At 41.4% G+C, this 17,175-nt stretch overlaps 1 protein-coding gene across 1 annotated transcript; it reads right to left on the reverse strand.

Annotated features, from left to right (window-relative positions):
- Window positions 1–7,700: 7,700 nt before the first annotated feature.
- LOC116533575 (HLA class II histocompatibility antigen, DQ beta 2 chain-like) lies at window positions 7,701–15,374 on the reverse strand. The gene is given in 6 exon segments (XM_032253344.1): window positions 7,701–8,058; window positions 8,666–8,689; window positions 9,256–9,366; window positions 10,342–10,623; window positions 13,520–13,797; window positions 15,214–15,374. Coding segments are annotated over 6 exon segments (822 nt in total). The 5' UTR covers window positions 15,327–15,374; the 3' UTR covers window positions 7,701–8,044.
- Window positions 15,375–17,175: the final 1,801 nt, after the last annotated feature.

A 17,175-nucleotide genomic window follows, 5' to 3' on the forward strand; every position in this document is an offset into this window, starting at 1 on the left:
CAATAATATAAGCAGGTATCTGAAAAGGAACAAATACTTGTTCCTTACTTAGGGTTAGTGACAATGGAAAATGGATAGGAGTAGAAGCTACAGACATATTTTGGGGCCCCAGGGTCCTGCTCTTCACCCCTCCTGGCTAAGGAAAGAATGAGCCTATGAGAGAGAATGCCTAAGAAGAACAACACAATTGAGACAATGTCACAGCAGCTGTGGGTGCCATGTCCTCCACTGGATTCACGGACTCCTAGTAGAAACTCTCCCAGAGGAAATGGATCAACAAGGATCTTATGGCCCTAAACAGCTATGAAATTCTGCGAGGATATTTCTGTCCATGCTATCCGCATCAGTGAGTTTAAAATGTAATAGGAGAAAAAAAAAGACAAAACATTAACTGATAATTGATGCAGCATAGCTTGGTACAAAGAAACCTAAATCCAAATCCACAACTCAGTACTTTGAAGCCAATATTTTAAACTTTACTGGGTAAAATATCTGACTGACATTTCTGAACCTTATTATTCTCATCCACAATGTGGGAGTGATAATACTATCCTTGCAAAGTTATTGATGGAATTTGAATAATCTTGATATATAGGCAGTGCCTTACACATAGTATGTAAATACATAAACCACTGCAGTTACATTTATAATTGATTTATTAAAAAGAATGGATCATATTATATAAAAAATACATTTGTTTTCCTTAGCCTCTTAATGATTTAGGAGATTCAAATATAGACATAAGAGTGAGTTTCTTTTCATACGTTAACTGGAGAATTTTTTCTTTCTCCAGAATGAGACACTGGGATTGGGATGCTAAGAGAACTCTTAGGAGAAGAAGTTGTAATATTTGACTTCAGTTTTTAACTCTCTAAAGGGTATATTCCCTCCTTATGGCCATAAATTTTAAGTCAAGGTGAATTATATGCAACAGATGTTTATCCACATTTACTTTGGGGAGGAGGTGGGAAAGACTCCAGAAGAAAATCATTATAAATGCAGACTGGGAATTAGTAAGTGCAGAGAATCTGAACCAGTGGTGATCATGATAATGTACATCACAGAACATAGAGGATTTTTAGGGCAATGAAACTACTCTATTTGATACCACAATGGTGACTAAATATCATTATGCATTTGCCCGAATCTATAGAATGCACAACACCAAGAGTGAACTATGGACTTAATATAAACTATGGACTTTGGGTGATAATGATGTGTCAATGTAAGTTCATAAATTGTAGCAAATGTACCACTGTGGTGGAGGATGTTGATGGTGAAGGAGGCTATGCATGTGTGGGAGCAGAGAGCATATGGGATATGTCTGTACTTTACAGTTTTTCTGGGAACCTAAAACTTGTTTAAAATAAAGCCTATTAAAAAATAGAAAAGAAAAGGTCAACAATAACAATCCCAAATATATAAAATTAAAAATGTAGTATAAAAAAGGTTACATGAAAATGCACGAATGTGTTAAGAACTTTTTTGCAAGAGGATTTAAAATATATTTTATATAAATTTCAATGATTCATCTGGGAGGAACCCAGCATTCTGGAGGTATGTGCATTTGTACGTGTGCCTGTGTGTGTGTAATAAAAGGCTTACACTGAATGACATTATGATCAGAGTCATACGGCAATATACAAATGCTCCCCTATTTAGAAACCTTCCCCAAGAAATACAGAGGAAAGCAGCTTTAATGGTAGCTGGATTTTACTGAAAAAACATACTCAGAAAGCCTTTATATAATGTCAAAATAGCATAATTAAAATTAGTTTTATAAAATAGAGAAAATATATCTTTTTATCAGCTGAAAGTTAAAAGTGAGATCATCATACGACATTATTATAAACAAAGTTATAAATCAGACTGCATGATTTAAAATTATGTGATTCTTAAAAATTATTTGTTACCTGAATTATTTCGGATTACGTACATAAAGTTTGACTTCATTGATAGGTAATATCACATTGTTTAAATTTTACAAAATTTCCAGTCGCAACGGTTCACTCCTGTGATCTCAGCACAAGGTGTGAATCCCTCAAAGTCAGGAGGTGCAGACCAGCCAGTAGTCCCAGCTAGTAAGGAGGCTGAGGCAGGAGGATTGCTGCTTGTGCCCAGGAGTTTGAGGCTGCAGTGAGTTAGGATCAATGGCACCACTGCACTTGCTCCAGCCTGGGCAACACAGTGAGACTCTGTCTCTAGAGATGAATAAATAAATAACATTCATGACATTTTAAAATCACATAAAATATTTCAGATTTGCACTTACCACAAACTAGAGATTTGAAGAATTAAACATTACAAATAAAGCACTTCACACACAGACTGGCACATAGTAAGCAGTTAATAGATGTTAACAATTGGTATTATTGTTATTTTCTGGAGTTCAAGTCAAAATCCCAAGATGAATGATGCCACAAGGATGTAACCAACAAAAATCAGAATATGAGAAACTGTACCAGAGTTAAAAAAAAAAAAAAAAAAAAAAAAAAAAAAACACTTCTCCAGCAAACAATTTGCAAAAAAGTTAAAAATAGAGAAAAGAAACACATTTGTTAAAAAATTTATATGAGGCAATCAGAAAAATTCACACTGAGTATATTAAGAAATTATCTCATTTTCATTGTGGTAGTGGCATTGCTGTTATGTTTCTAAAAGGCATTATATTTTAGATTTTCATAATAAAAATTTATGAATGAAATATTATATCTAAAAATATCACCAAAATAATCCAGTACGTGCCTGTATGATAATTGGGTGGGTTTACAAAATTGCTCATGAATAGATCATTGTTAAAGCTGGGCTGTTAATACATAGTATTCTTCTCTCTACTATTGTACACAGTTGAGATTTTCTGTAATATAAAGGTTTTTTTTCAAAAAATAAAAGTATTCAGAAAAGTCCCATAAACACAGGCAGAGAAGCATTCTGTTTGAAGTTACGTTAGTTTTTCAGTTTCTCTCATTTTTATCACATTTAGGAAAGCCTGTCCAAATCCTGCCTAAGTCTATAAGAACCTCTCAGGAATGCAGCTCTAAATAATTTGTATGCAGGAACTAATAATAACAAAGGAAAGCAAAGTAATGCTTACTTTATTATTGGCTGGACTAAGCCCCCTGACTTGTTTATATATTCACTAAGTCATCAAAAATACAAAAATGCTTTAAAAAATTGTAAAATTTAATTAAAAAGTTGGAAAATTAAGAAAATCTCACAGTAATTTAAAAGACAAAAAAAAAGTAATATACGGTAGAAAAAATAAGACAGAGAATAGACCAAGGAAGTCCAATCTCAAGTGACAGAGCTAGAGAGACCAACAGGGAAGATGACGGGAAAAAACTACCAAAAGAAATAATAAGGGAAAAATTTTCAGATACAAAAGATTTAATTCTTCTGTAGAATAGTCTTGTGAGGTATTTAGCAAAATTAACAAACTCACCACTAAATATCTCACTTTCAAAATTTCAGAACTTCAGGTGTTAAAGAAAGGTCATAAAATATTCCAGTGGGGGAAACCAAGATGAAACAAACTGACAACAGACAAAATACTTCTATTTAAGATGTTGAGAAAGTCCTTGAAGTTCTAAAGAAAAATTGTTTTTTATTAATAAATGTAGACCTTTTCAAAATCACAATCAGGCATGGAGAAAGAATAAAAGTACCTGTGGATGTGAAAGGACACAAAATTTACCTACCACGCAGAGTTTTACTGGAAGTTGGCTAAGGATATGATGGATTGAGATTGTTATTCAGGAAATGGGATGGTAAGGAATCCAAGAAACTGGGTTTAACCAGGACCTCACTGAAAAGAGATCCTACTACGTCAGTTTCTTGGCAAGAAAAGAACACCTGACTGCATAAGTAATATTTAGAAAGTGATCAACATTTTTTTTCAAATTTAGAATTAAGCTGTGAGCGAAGCCCAAGGACTCTTATTGTTACAGCAGAATGTCAATATTTTCTCTTTAAAAATATTGAAAAATTGGCAAGTGGAAGCACAAAGGAGAGGGGAAAGGGAGGGTAACAATGCCAATAACTTCATTTTCCAAGAAGGAGGAGAGACACTGCCCATACTTATAGAAGTCACAAAGATCAATATATTTAAATTACAATCATAAGTGAAAAAGTATGTAAAATGACCCAAGAGTTAGAGCAAGGCTTTAGAAATTAGACCATTATTTCAGTTACACACACAAAAAATAGACTATTATCTATCAGCATAACTGAAGCTATTCTGAAGCTGCAAGGGGCCCTCAGAGTTGGCCCAAACTGGAGCAAGTGTTTATACCCCCATACTGACCAATCATTATAGGTGAGTTCCTCCTGGGAAGTGGAGTAAAATCCAATGAGGCAGGTTTTATCACCTAAGACAATTCCAGGGAATGACTGATGGCTGGGGGCATTCAGCCAGGAACATTCCCAGAAAATAAGAGAATAAATCCTTCAGTCTCAAAGAGCGGAGTTTAGGTACAACAGAACAGCACCCACAACAGAAATGTATATATTTCTGGGAATACATATAGTTCCTGGGAATACATATATATTCATGTAGAACAAAACAGATAAATGTTTTTAAAATTCAGCAGCTATTTAAAAATTAAAAATAGAACTACCATATGATCCAGCAGTTCCACTTCTGGGTACATCTGCAAAGAAAATGAAATCAGTGTATCAAAGAGATATACGAACCCCCACGTTTATTGCAGCACTATTCATAATGGCCAAGAGATAGAATCAACCTAAGCATCCCTCAGCGGATGAATGGATAAAAAAAATGTGGTGCACATACACCATGGAATACTATTCAGCCTTATAAAAGAAGGAAATCTTGTCATTTATAACACAGATGAACCTGTTAGACATTATGCTAAGTGAAATAAGTCAGACACAGAAAGACAAAAACCACACGACCTCACTTACATGCAGAATCTTAAAAAGTCAAAGTCACGGAGGAGTTGAGTGTGGGGAGAGGAAGAAAAAGGAATGAGATATTGGTCAAAAGGTACAAGTTTCAGTTAGAGAGGAGGAAAAGTACTGAAGATCAATTGTGCAGCACGGTGACTACAGTTAATAATAACATACAGTTGTCCCTTGGCATCCTTGAGAGATTGGCTCCAGGACCCTTCCTGGATACCAAAATCTGAGAATGCTCAAGTCCCTTCTTAAAAATGGCTTAGTTTTTGCACATCACCTAAGGATATTTTCCTATATACTTCAAATCATCTTTAGATTACTTATAATACCTAAAGCAATATAAATGCTATGTAAATAGTTGTTACACTGTATTGTCTTTTAAGTGATATTATTTTTATGTTGTATTGTTGTATTTTATCATTTTTTTCCAAATATATTCAATAAAGGGTTGGCTGAATCAGAGAACACAGAACCCACAAATACAGAGGGCCAGCTGTATTGTATATTTGAAAATTGCTAAGACAGATTTTAAATATTCACATCAAATGAAAAAAAAGTATGTGAAGTGATCGATATGTTAATTAGCTTGATTTAGTCATTTCACAGTGTACTGTATACATATATTGAAATGTCACATTGTACCTTATAAATATTCATTTATCAATTAAAGATAATTTATTTTTTAATGTAACATTAACTTTTTGTTGTTCAAATAAAGTTTTCTGTTCTTTATTTTCAAAAACCTTTTTGTTTAAAAATTATCATCTCAATCATCTCAATTTCCATTAACTCAATTGATTCACTCTATTAACTTCTTCTGAAGTTAAACATTCCATGGTTAACAGGAAAGGCAAGGTTATGTTGCAGTAAGATCTTAGCCCTGAGTTAAAAGCAAATCTCAGTGGCTTCACTCAATAAAGAGATTTAATTCCACAGTTTTTCAAGTGACTCAGGTTTTATGGAGTTTCCAGTGTCTCATCATGCATCTACTTGCAAGTTCCATTGGCTAACATTAGTCAAATGATCCCAACCTAACAGCAGAAAACACTGGGAAATGTAAAGGCGCTTATGGCATATTGGTGAGCACCACTGTCTCTGAAATATACTGATATTTCCTAAGGTAAAAACAAATGCTCACAACTGGCAGGTTGTTTTCTAGAACACCCATGCACTTTCCTCCAAGATATATGTGTACTAAGACTCAACTCTTCTTGTTAGAAAACTTATTTACAAAGAATATACTTTGTTTCTTTATCAATTAAAGATTATACTGCTCAATGGACTCTGGGTGCAAAAAACAGTTTTTTCTAGGAAACTGGCAGTGGAAGAAACGGGGAAGACTTTGACCCTCTCATAAACAAACTATCTTCTAGGATGTGTTCTGTGTGACAAAGTTGATCTGAAAGAATGTCCTAGAATTTGTTTTGGGCCACATTAAAAATTGTCATGGGCTGCATGACAAGCCTGTCTGCTTTAATGACAAATCCAGAGACTGAGATGTAGACCAGCTTCAGGGCTGGGCTCACATCAAAGGGGCCACTGTGTGTAGTGACCTCCCTTGTGACCAGGAAGAAAGTGTCATCAGGAATCAACAGGTTACAATGTCAATGACAAGGGGATCTCAAATGAGGAATGGGATGGCTGTGAACAGGTACCACTGAGGGACGCTAGAACCAGAGGAAGATCTGCCGCTTGACCCGTGGGCTCAGCAAGAAACAAACTTCCGCATCCACCCCACCACTGTGAAGAGGCTCTGGAGGCTGAGGTGCTCCACATGGCTAATGTAGACATCTGCACACTGGAAAGTTGTTTCCAGCACCACAAAGTTCTGGAAAATCCAGTCTTCCTTCATAATAAGAGGAATGAGCATGCTGGCTGTCAGCATCCCATGAACAGGATGGTGTGTTTGGGAGGTGTGCATGTTACTCAGGCTTGGGCGATCAGAATCTTTCCCAAAATTATTAAAACTTTGGTAGACACTCCAGAAACATACATAACAAAGACACACACACACACACACACACACACACACACACACACACACATACACGAAGAGAGAAATGAAATAAGGTGTGAGGTGATAAGAGAGATGCAGAGAACACAGATGCAAAAAGAAAAAAAAAGAAATGCAGATAAACAGTGACAAAGATTATAAAAACAGAGAAAGGCAACAATGCAGTGAAAGACACAACAAGGGAACAAAGACAAAACTGGAGAGAGACACCCAGAAAGAACTACGCAGGGACAAAGAGACACACAGGGAGGAGGACGCACAGACAGAACTATAACAGAAAGAGAAGAGAGAGATGAAGGCCTCATTGACTATCTGGAACTAGTCACTTCTGAAAGCAAGTGTCCTTGTAACATGCATCAGACATGTTTGGGTTCCGTTTCTATCATTTGGAACCAAAAATAGTACTTTCATTGCTGGTCATGCTTTCTTAAAAATAAAAATTAGTCTTGATTGATGTGACTTGCCAGCCAGAATATATCTGAAACATCAGTCACGATAGCTGTCCCCAAACAATTCTACCATGCTTACTTAGACAACACTAGGGCCACTGCACTGAACTTCAGTATTAAGGAACCATGAATGATGTGACAATTGAATTGATTTTCTACCTCCTCTGCTCACTCTTAATTTTGCACCCCAAGATGCTTCAGTGTCTTTTCAAGGTACCACCCTCTTTCTGGCCACAGTTTGCCTGAGTCACCTCAAGGTATGTTCCTTCACTTGGCAGTGGTTTCCTGCCTCTACTCAGTTGAGGAAGTTCAGAAACAGATAACTCAGAATCACGTTTAATTACGCGAAAAGCTCTAAAGTCAGGTAAATGATTTTGTGTTGACAGGTCTGGGGTGGGGAGAAGGGAAACAGAGAAGCCCCTTGGGGCCTGAGTAGACACAGCTTGCAGTGCACAGGCAGAGGCTCGGGGTCAGTGCGGGAAGCAGAGTCACAGCCAGCACCCTGGGGTGGGGATCACAGGAGGTGGCCCGGTGGCTGCATGAGAGGCACTGTAGGACTCTGACCTCAGGGAGACAGGCGACACAGGCAGTTAGAAATTCTGGGCAGGGGCAGGCGGGCATTATAGAAAAGTGATAACCAATCCCAGACAAAAGTCCTCAGGAGTCAGTGCAGGAGCCCTGGAGAAGAGAGATAAGGTGTGATCAGCACAGGGTACCCTGAGCGACACGCCCTCTCCCCCACCCCTCAGGTTCCTCTGCAGCATCAAACAGAGAACGCTGAGGTACAGGGCATATCATCATTACGTTCCCCAAGATCTGTGTAAAGGTAAATCAGCTCATGAGGACACAGAACTTCAGCTTGATGCAGATTTGTGGAGGTGGGGGAACAGCAGTTGCCCTTCTGGGTAATAGGAAGGGTTTGTTTTTTTAGTAAATTGAATGACACCTCACCTCCACCACTAGCAACCTTTTCCAGTCACTAAAAAATGCCTATAGGCAGTAGCCATCAAAATGTGGCACAAAGTGGGCATCACCCCACTGTCTAACATTCAAGATGTGTCTCTGTCCCCACATTTCACAAAAAGATACCACCAAAGTTAAGGCCTGGTTCTGGGGAACAACCTCTGGAGATCCCCGGAAACTGGCAAACTTCTCCTCTGAGTCTTCACCCTCACAGCAGCAAACAGCCCATGAACAGAGACCACTGTGCCCTGGAACACTCAGCTCATGCTCGTCCCTCTTATACCTGTGCCCTCCCCACACTGGATCATGGCTGAAATATTACCTGCTGGGGGAGGCCCTCGACGTCCTGCAAAAGGAAATTATGCAGAGAAAGGTCTTGTTACAAAAACAGCCACTCTCCTACCCCAAAGGTAAATGACACATGTGGCTTAATTGGAGTTATATTTTCTTCCCACCCATGTTCTTCAAGGCCTTAAGCAGCCTAAGTTAAAATTCCACAAAACAAAGGAAATTGTCACTAGAGAGCAAGGAGGCCAAGGCTCTGAATCTCTTAATGGAGGAAGCTTTTGGAAAGGAACCAGTAAGATACTGATGAGCAGTAAGGCAGTTGTGGAATAAGCTCTATCAGTCAGCTCTGGCAGCGCTACCACTGACCCAGTAAAATCAGATTCCAATGCCTCCTCCAATCTTGTCCTGTCTCTTCACACTTCCTCTCAGGGTCAAGAGGAAAGAGCTACATTTAGAGACAGAACGTCTCTGAACAGACCGTCTCAGTCACAGCCCATCTTCCCCAATTTCCAATGGGGTTCCTCAGTTTTCTGACCTGTATGATAGATAACAAGGCCCAGCCCCAGGAAGATCAGCCCTAGCACAAACCACCTATCTTCCCCATTTCCCCCTGGGGTTCCTCACCTTTCTGACCCCTGTGACGGATGACGAGGCCCAGCCCGAGGAAGATCAGCCCCAGCACAAAGCCCCCAATTCCACTCAGCATCTTGCTCTAGGCAGATTTGGAGTGAGCCCCTAGGAAGAAGCGCCTGCGTGTCAGTGATTGTCCCCATACCCCATAATGTCCTTGGTACAGGAGATAGAGGTGTCAGGGGAAACTAGTTCTCCAGTCTGACCACCCTAGGGAAGAGAACGACCAGCCAATAGGTCCTTGGGCACACTGGGTGGGTAAGGGAGAGGAGGAAGTACACCCCTGTCCCTCAGGAATTCATCCAGACCTCAAACCCTAAGGCCCCAGTCACCAGCCCTAATAGTCAATCTCATAGCCGTCACAGCTGGGTTCTGGGGTTTTAATAGTGTTGATATGGTTTGAATCTGTGTCCCCACCCAAATCTCATGTTCAGTTGTAATTAACACTGTTGGATGTAGAGCCTGGTGGGAGGTGACTGGATCATTAGACCAGATTCTTGCGAATAGTGTAACACCACCTCCCTTAGTAGTGTCATCACAATAGTGAGTTCTCATGAGATCTGGTTATTTAAAACTGCATGCCACCAACCCCCTCTTTCTCATGCTCCTGTTCATGCCATGTGAGACTCCTCGTTCCCTCTTTTCCTTCTTCCGTGATTAGGAACTTCCTTATGTCTTCCCATAAGCAGAAGCCACTGTGTTCCCCTATAGCTACAGAACCATAAGCCAATCGAACCTCTTCTCTTTATAAATTACCCATTTTCAGGTATTTCTTTATAGTAATGTGAGAAGAGCCAATGAAACCTCTTTCTTTATAAATTACCCAGTCTCAGATATTTCTTTATAGCAGTACATGAATGCACTAACACAAATGTGTAGAGTGATCTCCCTAGTAACTGGAAAGACAATGAGAACAGGATTCTTGTGATGCGCTTGCCATGGGCAATAGGTGCTCTAGTCTCCTGTGATTCTCAGTTCAGTAGTGACATCAGGAACAAGAAATGGGATGGGAGGGGTCAGAGGGAGCTCTGCCCTTGGTCTTGTGGGGCCCACAGTAAAAGGAAACCAGTTTCCCCTTACGCCACTCCACGGTGATGGGGCTCTGGAGGCTGGGGTGCTCCACATGGCAGGTGTAGATGTCTCCACACTGGGGAGTCATTTCCAGCATCACCAGAATCTGGAATGTCCAGTCGCCGTTCCTAATGAGGGAGGTGGACACAATGCTGGCTGTCTCCTCCTGGTCATTCCAAAACCACCAGACTTTGATCTGGCCTGGATAGAAATCTGTCACCGAGCAGACCAGCAGGTTGTGGTGGTTGAGGGCCTCTGTCCTGGATGGGGAGATGGTCACTGTAGGCTTCTCTGAGGGCAGTAACAGACAGGGAAAGACACAGGAGTGAGATGTGAGACCACACGGCACGTCTACCATGAGCAAGGGTCCCTCCTTGGAACTAGAGTGGAAAGATACTTAGAGTCCAAGTCTTGGATTAAGAATCCTTCAACAAATATAAATTTGACAAGCACTGAGGATCCAAAAATAAACAACAGACCCTGGTTCCTGCCTTTACGGAACTTGTAATCTAGTAACAGAGACTAGAAAAATGAATGTTATTGCAAAAGTTTGTAATATTTGAAGGATAAGTAGGCAGGCCATGAAAACAACTAACACGGATCAGACATGTTTGCCCACAACTCAATTGCTTTATCTTCTCAGAGTGCTGCTCATGTCAAAAATGGCACACCTTTCCCTGCCTGTTTTACACATCTTACCCTGTACCTCTCAGGCCATTTTACTGAATTTCCTTTATTTCTTTAGTGTAAAACTACAATAAATATTTAATGTATGCTTTATTTACTTGGTAATATGTTCTCTCATATTCCTGCTTTTTCTTAGTTTCCTTTTTAACACTCAAGATAGTTTAATTACGAGCTGCCTACCTTACTCCATTCCTGTTCTGTTGAGAATTACTTTCTTCCTCTGAAATTAGACATTATCATGTGTGTTTTCCATAGGAAATATTCTGAGATCTGTGCAGAGATCGGCCTGGGTGCCTGTAATGTGAATATATATATGGCTGGGATTTGCTGAGGTCAGCAGGTGGCACCCCAATGAAATGGCACTCATGAGCCATCAGCTGGAAGGAATCACGGTTTCTGCCTGGACTTGAACTTTTGTTTAGGTTGTCCTTCCTAGAGTCTGACTAACAACACAGTCAGTTATTTGAGGACTTATAAGATATATTCATCTTAAAAAAACTGAAAGTAAAAATAGCACAAATTCACAAGAAAAAATGATAAAATAACTTTCACGGACATAGACTTGAAATAGCAAAAATATAAGTACTTGACAGCATTAGGATGTGGGTCAGAAGGAGACAACGAAGCTTTGTGAACCTACATGGATAACACTGGGGTCAGTCTAGGGATTGTTTAATCAGTGAATTTTCAATACCTTGAAAGTATGATTTTGTCCCATTAACATTGGAAACAGGCAGGAATAGACTCAGTGCTACTTCTTCTCAAAATTGGCTTTAACAAGACTTTACTTCCCCTAGGCTGTGTAGACATGTAGTGAAGAACATAAAGAATGCTGTGTATGGCCCCTCGCGGTGGCTCATGCCTGTAATCCCACCATTTTGGGAGGCCAAGGTAGGAGGATCACGAGATGAAGGGATTGAGACTATCCTGGCCAACATGGTGAAACCCTGTCTCTACTAAAAATACAAAAATTAGCTGACGGTGGTGGTGCAAGCCTGTAGTCCCCGCTACTCAGGAGGCTGAGGCAGGAGAATCACTTGAACGCAGGAGGCGGAGGTTGCAGTGAGCCGAGATCGCGCCACTGCACTCCATTACCAGCCTGGAGACAGAGCGAAACTCCGTCGAAAGAAAGAAAGAGAGAGAGAGAGAGAGAGAGAGAGAGAGAGAGAGAGAGGGAGGGAGGGAAGGAAGGAAGAAGGAAGGAAGGAAGGAAGGAAGGAAGGAAGGAAGGAAGGAAGGAAGGAAGGAAGGAAGGAGAGACTGTGTATTCGGGGGAAGCTTCAGGTCGATTACTTAAAATGTTTACCATGTACCAAGATTAGGAATATATAAAGTGGTGATGTTAATCTCTAATGCACAGGTAGCTGCGGTATTAAATGACATAACATAGATGGTGTTTGCTAAGACAATTGTCTAGAAATAAGTGCTCATTAAATGGGAAAAATTGACTTCATAATGTTTATCCATGAAGTGGATAGTGATGGGTGGGAAGGAGAAAATCTACTCCAAAAGCAACCTGAAATTATTTTCATTCAGTAATTTAGTAGCTTCAATCTATTTATTCCAAAGTGTCTGCTCTTTTCATTGTGCCATTTGTTCAGTTTTTCTAAGAAATTAAAACTGCCTTACAACACCATTCAAGTATTGTTTTTATTTTCAGCAGACACCTTTTTTCCTGACTGCATTCACAAACCTTAAGATCCAAGTCAATAAGAGTTTAAACCATTACGCAAAATAATAGAAAAAAATTAATACGGTCAATTTTTAAGGCTCCTTTTAACCTCTGCTTTCTCTTGAGCCTAAGTGGATGGGCAGCTGAGTACATTTATTCATTAATTTAACTGAAGATCATTAAGCTTATACCACACACCAGTCAATGTGTCAGGTACCAGGCATGCAGTAATTGAAACAATCTCTCACCTCAAAGAGCTCCACCATGGATGAGAGCCATTTAAGAAAACAGAATTACAATGAATAATGACATTTGAAGCCAAATGTCAAAATATCATATTTCACAATTGTAATTGCTGGAGACCCTGCGCACAGTTGTGGGACAGCCCTAACTCCACCAGGCCAAGCCTGAATCTTCCTGTGGCTCGAGCTGGGCACGTGGGCCTCGCTGGGTGGGGCAGTGCTGGCGGGGCAGGCAAGCAGGGGAAGAGAGAACTGCTTAGCAAAGGTGAGGCACGAGGAGGCAAACCTATAACGCACGAGGCAAGAACGTGCAGAGCAGAGGACGAGGCCAAAGGACCGGGAGACTTGGAACACACTGGGCAGCCTGACCCAACTCTGCAGGGAACTCAGGGCTGCGTTTGCGCATCCTCCTGCTCTGCCTTAGTTCCCCGCCCCTCCTGTGCTACCCCCAATCCCGAAGCCCCCGCCACCTTCCTGTCTCCTGGGGTGGACCAGGGCTCTATCCTTGAGGCCTCGCGGCTCCCCTCTGCGCGCAGAGTCGGGAACCCGCCAAGGGTGAGCTCCGCGGAGGGACGACGACGCTCACCTCTCCGCTGCAAGGTCGTCCGGAGCTCCGCCTCGTGGTTGTGTCTGCACACCGTGTACACCGCGGCCCGCTGCTGCTCCAAGAAGTCCTTATAGTTGTTCCAGTCCTCGGTGCTCCGCCCCAGCTCAGTCACCGCCCGGAACTCCCCCACGTCGCTGTCGAAGCGCGCGTACTCCTCGCGGTTATAGATGTATCTGGCCACACCCCGCACGCGCTCCGTCCCGTTGGTGAAGTAGCACATGCCGTTAAACTGGACCACGAAATCCTCTGCGGGGAATCTCCTGCCGGTCAGTCAGGCCCCTCCCGGCCCCAGACCCAATCCCCAGCCGGACCGCACTCTGCAGCCGCCGCCCTGACACGACCAGCAACTGCGAAACCTGTCTGTGCGACTTCAGGTTCTTGGCCAGGCCCTGTGCCTAGTGCTCGGACGTGGGATCCTCCAGGGAGCCCTGCCTGCCCTCTCCGGGGCCTCGGGAATCTGCTTCCTTTAGGGAGGGTAATGGGAAAAGCCCAGTCCCTGCCTGAGCCTGTGAATCAAGTGAAGAGGGCAGTCGGATGGATTTTACATTGACCTCTGCACTTAGATCCAGGCGTTCTCTCGTGAAATCCCATTTTCATGGAGTTCCTGGGAATCTTAGAGACACAGTATCCACATAAATTTGAGAGTTCAAGGGAATGACAAGGAAGGTTCAGAAATTAAGCTTGGTCTCGTCCTGATACAAGTATTCTCTTGGTCCTTGGGAAAAATACATTTCTCATGCCTAGATTTACTCTCTTTCTGCTATACCCGTCCAAGTGCCCGGTGAGGTTTACTCACTTCTGTGTTAGAAAGGACCAACACCTCCGGAGTTCTAGAAAGAAACATTTACTCATGGAAAGAGCCCAAGCTTCCAAATTCTATAGAGTCCAATTAAACTGAGTCAATCACCAGCTTGGGCCCGTTACTTAACAGAATAGTCATATCACAAGTATAATTATGTAAAAGGAAAATCATGATACTTACACATAAGATGTTAGAAGGAGTGAGAGAATTTATATAAAGTACTGTCCCATGCGTGAATGTCAGTATGTATTATTTCTCTTCTTTACATTCTCCTTTCTATCATACTAAATTCAGTCTATCATCAACTCAGGTCCCTGAATCCCACTCAAGTCACCTTTTGCCCATAAATCAGTGAAACATTAGTGGTCACCCAGTCACCTCCCCTCAATACCATGAGTTTGCCTTCACAAACTCTCCAGTCAAGTCAGTAGTATAGACTCCTTTACCTCAAATACCTAGACTACAGACGCCATTGCTGCCTTACATTTCCCAGTGCAGAATCTTATGATATTTAGTCTAGTTAAGTCTTCAGGTACCTTGAAATGGCAAATCCTATGGTGTCTTTGGGGAAATTCATATCATCAAAAATAACTCCATAGGCACTTTGTCCTGTCAGGAGTAGTAAATGCACACATTGTCTCCTCCTTCCTCTCTCCTCCTCCAGGCTTAAGCCTATGAGATTGGGGTTGGATTATCCTCACCTCACCCATTGTACGGTGGAAATAAGAATGAAACATAGCTCTATTTCCCAAAAAGAACAAATGGTGATAAAAGACTGTGTTCTGCGATCATAGAGGTCACCACCCCCATACTCCAGCCCAAGGAGAGCCTGTTCCCAGAGTGGCGGCTCTCCAGAGCAGCTGCCCTGCACTTAAGGGGAGAGTCTCTGCCCTCAGCCACTGGGGTGCTCAGCATCACCAGCATCAAGGTCACAGCTGCCGCCCACAAGCCTCCAGGGATCTGCAGAGCCATCTTCCAAGCCATAATTGAGACCAAGGAAAAAGCAGTGGTAGTCAACACAACTCAAACCTAATGGATTTTATGTACCTGCCGGAAACAGTAAAAACCTCTGAATCCTACCATGCGTGGTAGGATTGGAGAGTCTCTAGGATAAAGGAACCAATCAGCACTGGAGCTGAAGGACCTCATCTGCCTCTGGGCAGACATTTTTCTGTGAAGATTCTCACTCCAATGCCTAGCACTGTTTCTTCTTCAAATTGCACTAGATGAACAGTTGAGGTGAAGATTTCCAAGTAGCTGAAGATTGAATGGCTTGGGAGTTTTAAGCAGCAAAAGACAAATGTGATTCAACAGTAGACATCTTACAAACTATTGTTCTTATACTTGGGATTTTTAGTAGGGCAAATTAAGGGGGGATGATATTTCAGGAAAAAAAAAATGTTGTCATAGAAATGTTCACTTCTATTGTTTTAGACAGTCTGAGGAGGCTTAAGCTTTGGTGAAAAGAGCAAAGTTCTTAGAAGGAAATGATGGTGAGTTGCAGTCCTACCACTAATGAGCTTTCTGAGAGTCAACAAATTACCGAACTCTTTTTTGCCCCAGGCTTCTCTTTGCAAAATGTGGACCATGTTTCATGCATTTTACATCTAGATCTTCACATATACAAATTTAAGATTGATATGACTTGCTTAACATTACAAAAGTCTCCTCCACTGTCATGTGTAACTATCAAGTTAATTGGAGGAACAAGAAAACAAAGCAAATAAATAAAACAAAACTAAACAGGTTGACACCCAGCCCTGCTGGCAAGTGATTCTTCATTATGCAAGAATGTATTGCATTCATGCTCTTTGACTGAAAGTGTTTGTTGACTTTTCTCTTTTAAGTTCTTCAGCTGCTTAAATCCTCCCTGAACCATGAAACAGGTGCATCTGACATCAGTAAAGGACAATACACAAATTTTACAGTATTTCGACATGGTCACATTTAGTTTTGAAAACAGAGAACAAAAGCTGTAGAGAAGCATTGCCTGGGGCTGAATCGTATTAATGATGGAGCAAATGTTTAGAGTTACAGATTGTATTGGGCCAGCCCTAAACATCACATCCAAAATGGCAGAGGTACCAATGTGTTTTTATAATAAATTTACTACTTATCAGGCTCCTGTTGCCCATGGCTAGGGGCAGCACTAATGCTTATAAAGCAATTAAAACAATGCCTGACAAACATTATTGGAACCCTAACCAAGAAAATAAATATCTCCATCTCTCTTCTTCTCTCCCTTCCTCCCCCGCTCTTCCTTATATGTTAGTAAAGTAGAAAATAGGCTCAAAATCAGAATATTAGCTTACCAGGTGAAAAGAAACAGGGAAGAGACAGTAGCAAGGTTTTGCTTCCACTTAAGCAAAACCTTAAGTAGAAAAGGTTTGCAATAGTGGCACAGGAAAGCATTGAGTGACTCCAATATGCCGTATTATTCTGTGCATAGGTTTAGATCACCTGAGACTGGAAAAGTTGCCACTGGGCTTCCAGCAGCAGTGGTGTACTCAGGAGCAAGGTAACCCCAGTCTAAGGAGGGTCTCCACTGCTGCAATGGAAGCATAAAGGAGGAACATCAAACTCAGATCTAGAATGCAATTGGGGGCAAGAAAAAACAGGCAGAGAGGGACTTGAAGGTGCCCTCAATGTCCTCTTAATCCCCAGTACAGCATCCCTCAGAATAGAGACCTCTGGCTCTTCCCCTCCTTCCTGTTCAAAGGGAGAAATTCCCCTCAAGTTTACTGTGTGGCTGTGAGGCAAAGGCTGCATCTAACCTAGGGATTCCCCAGTCTCACAGGCCTCTTCACAAAGACTTTTCTCTTTTCTTTTCTTC

Source organism: Sapajus apella, unplaced genomic scaffold (genome assembly GCF_009761245.1).
Source record: "Sapajus apella isolate SASKATOON/1434 unplaced genomic scaffold, GSC_monkey_1.0 scaffold83, whole genome shotgun sequence".
Taxonomy (NCBI): domain Eukaryota; kingdom Metazoa; phylum Chordata; class Mammalia; order Primates; family Cebidae; genus Sapajus; species Sapajus apella.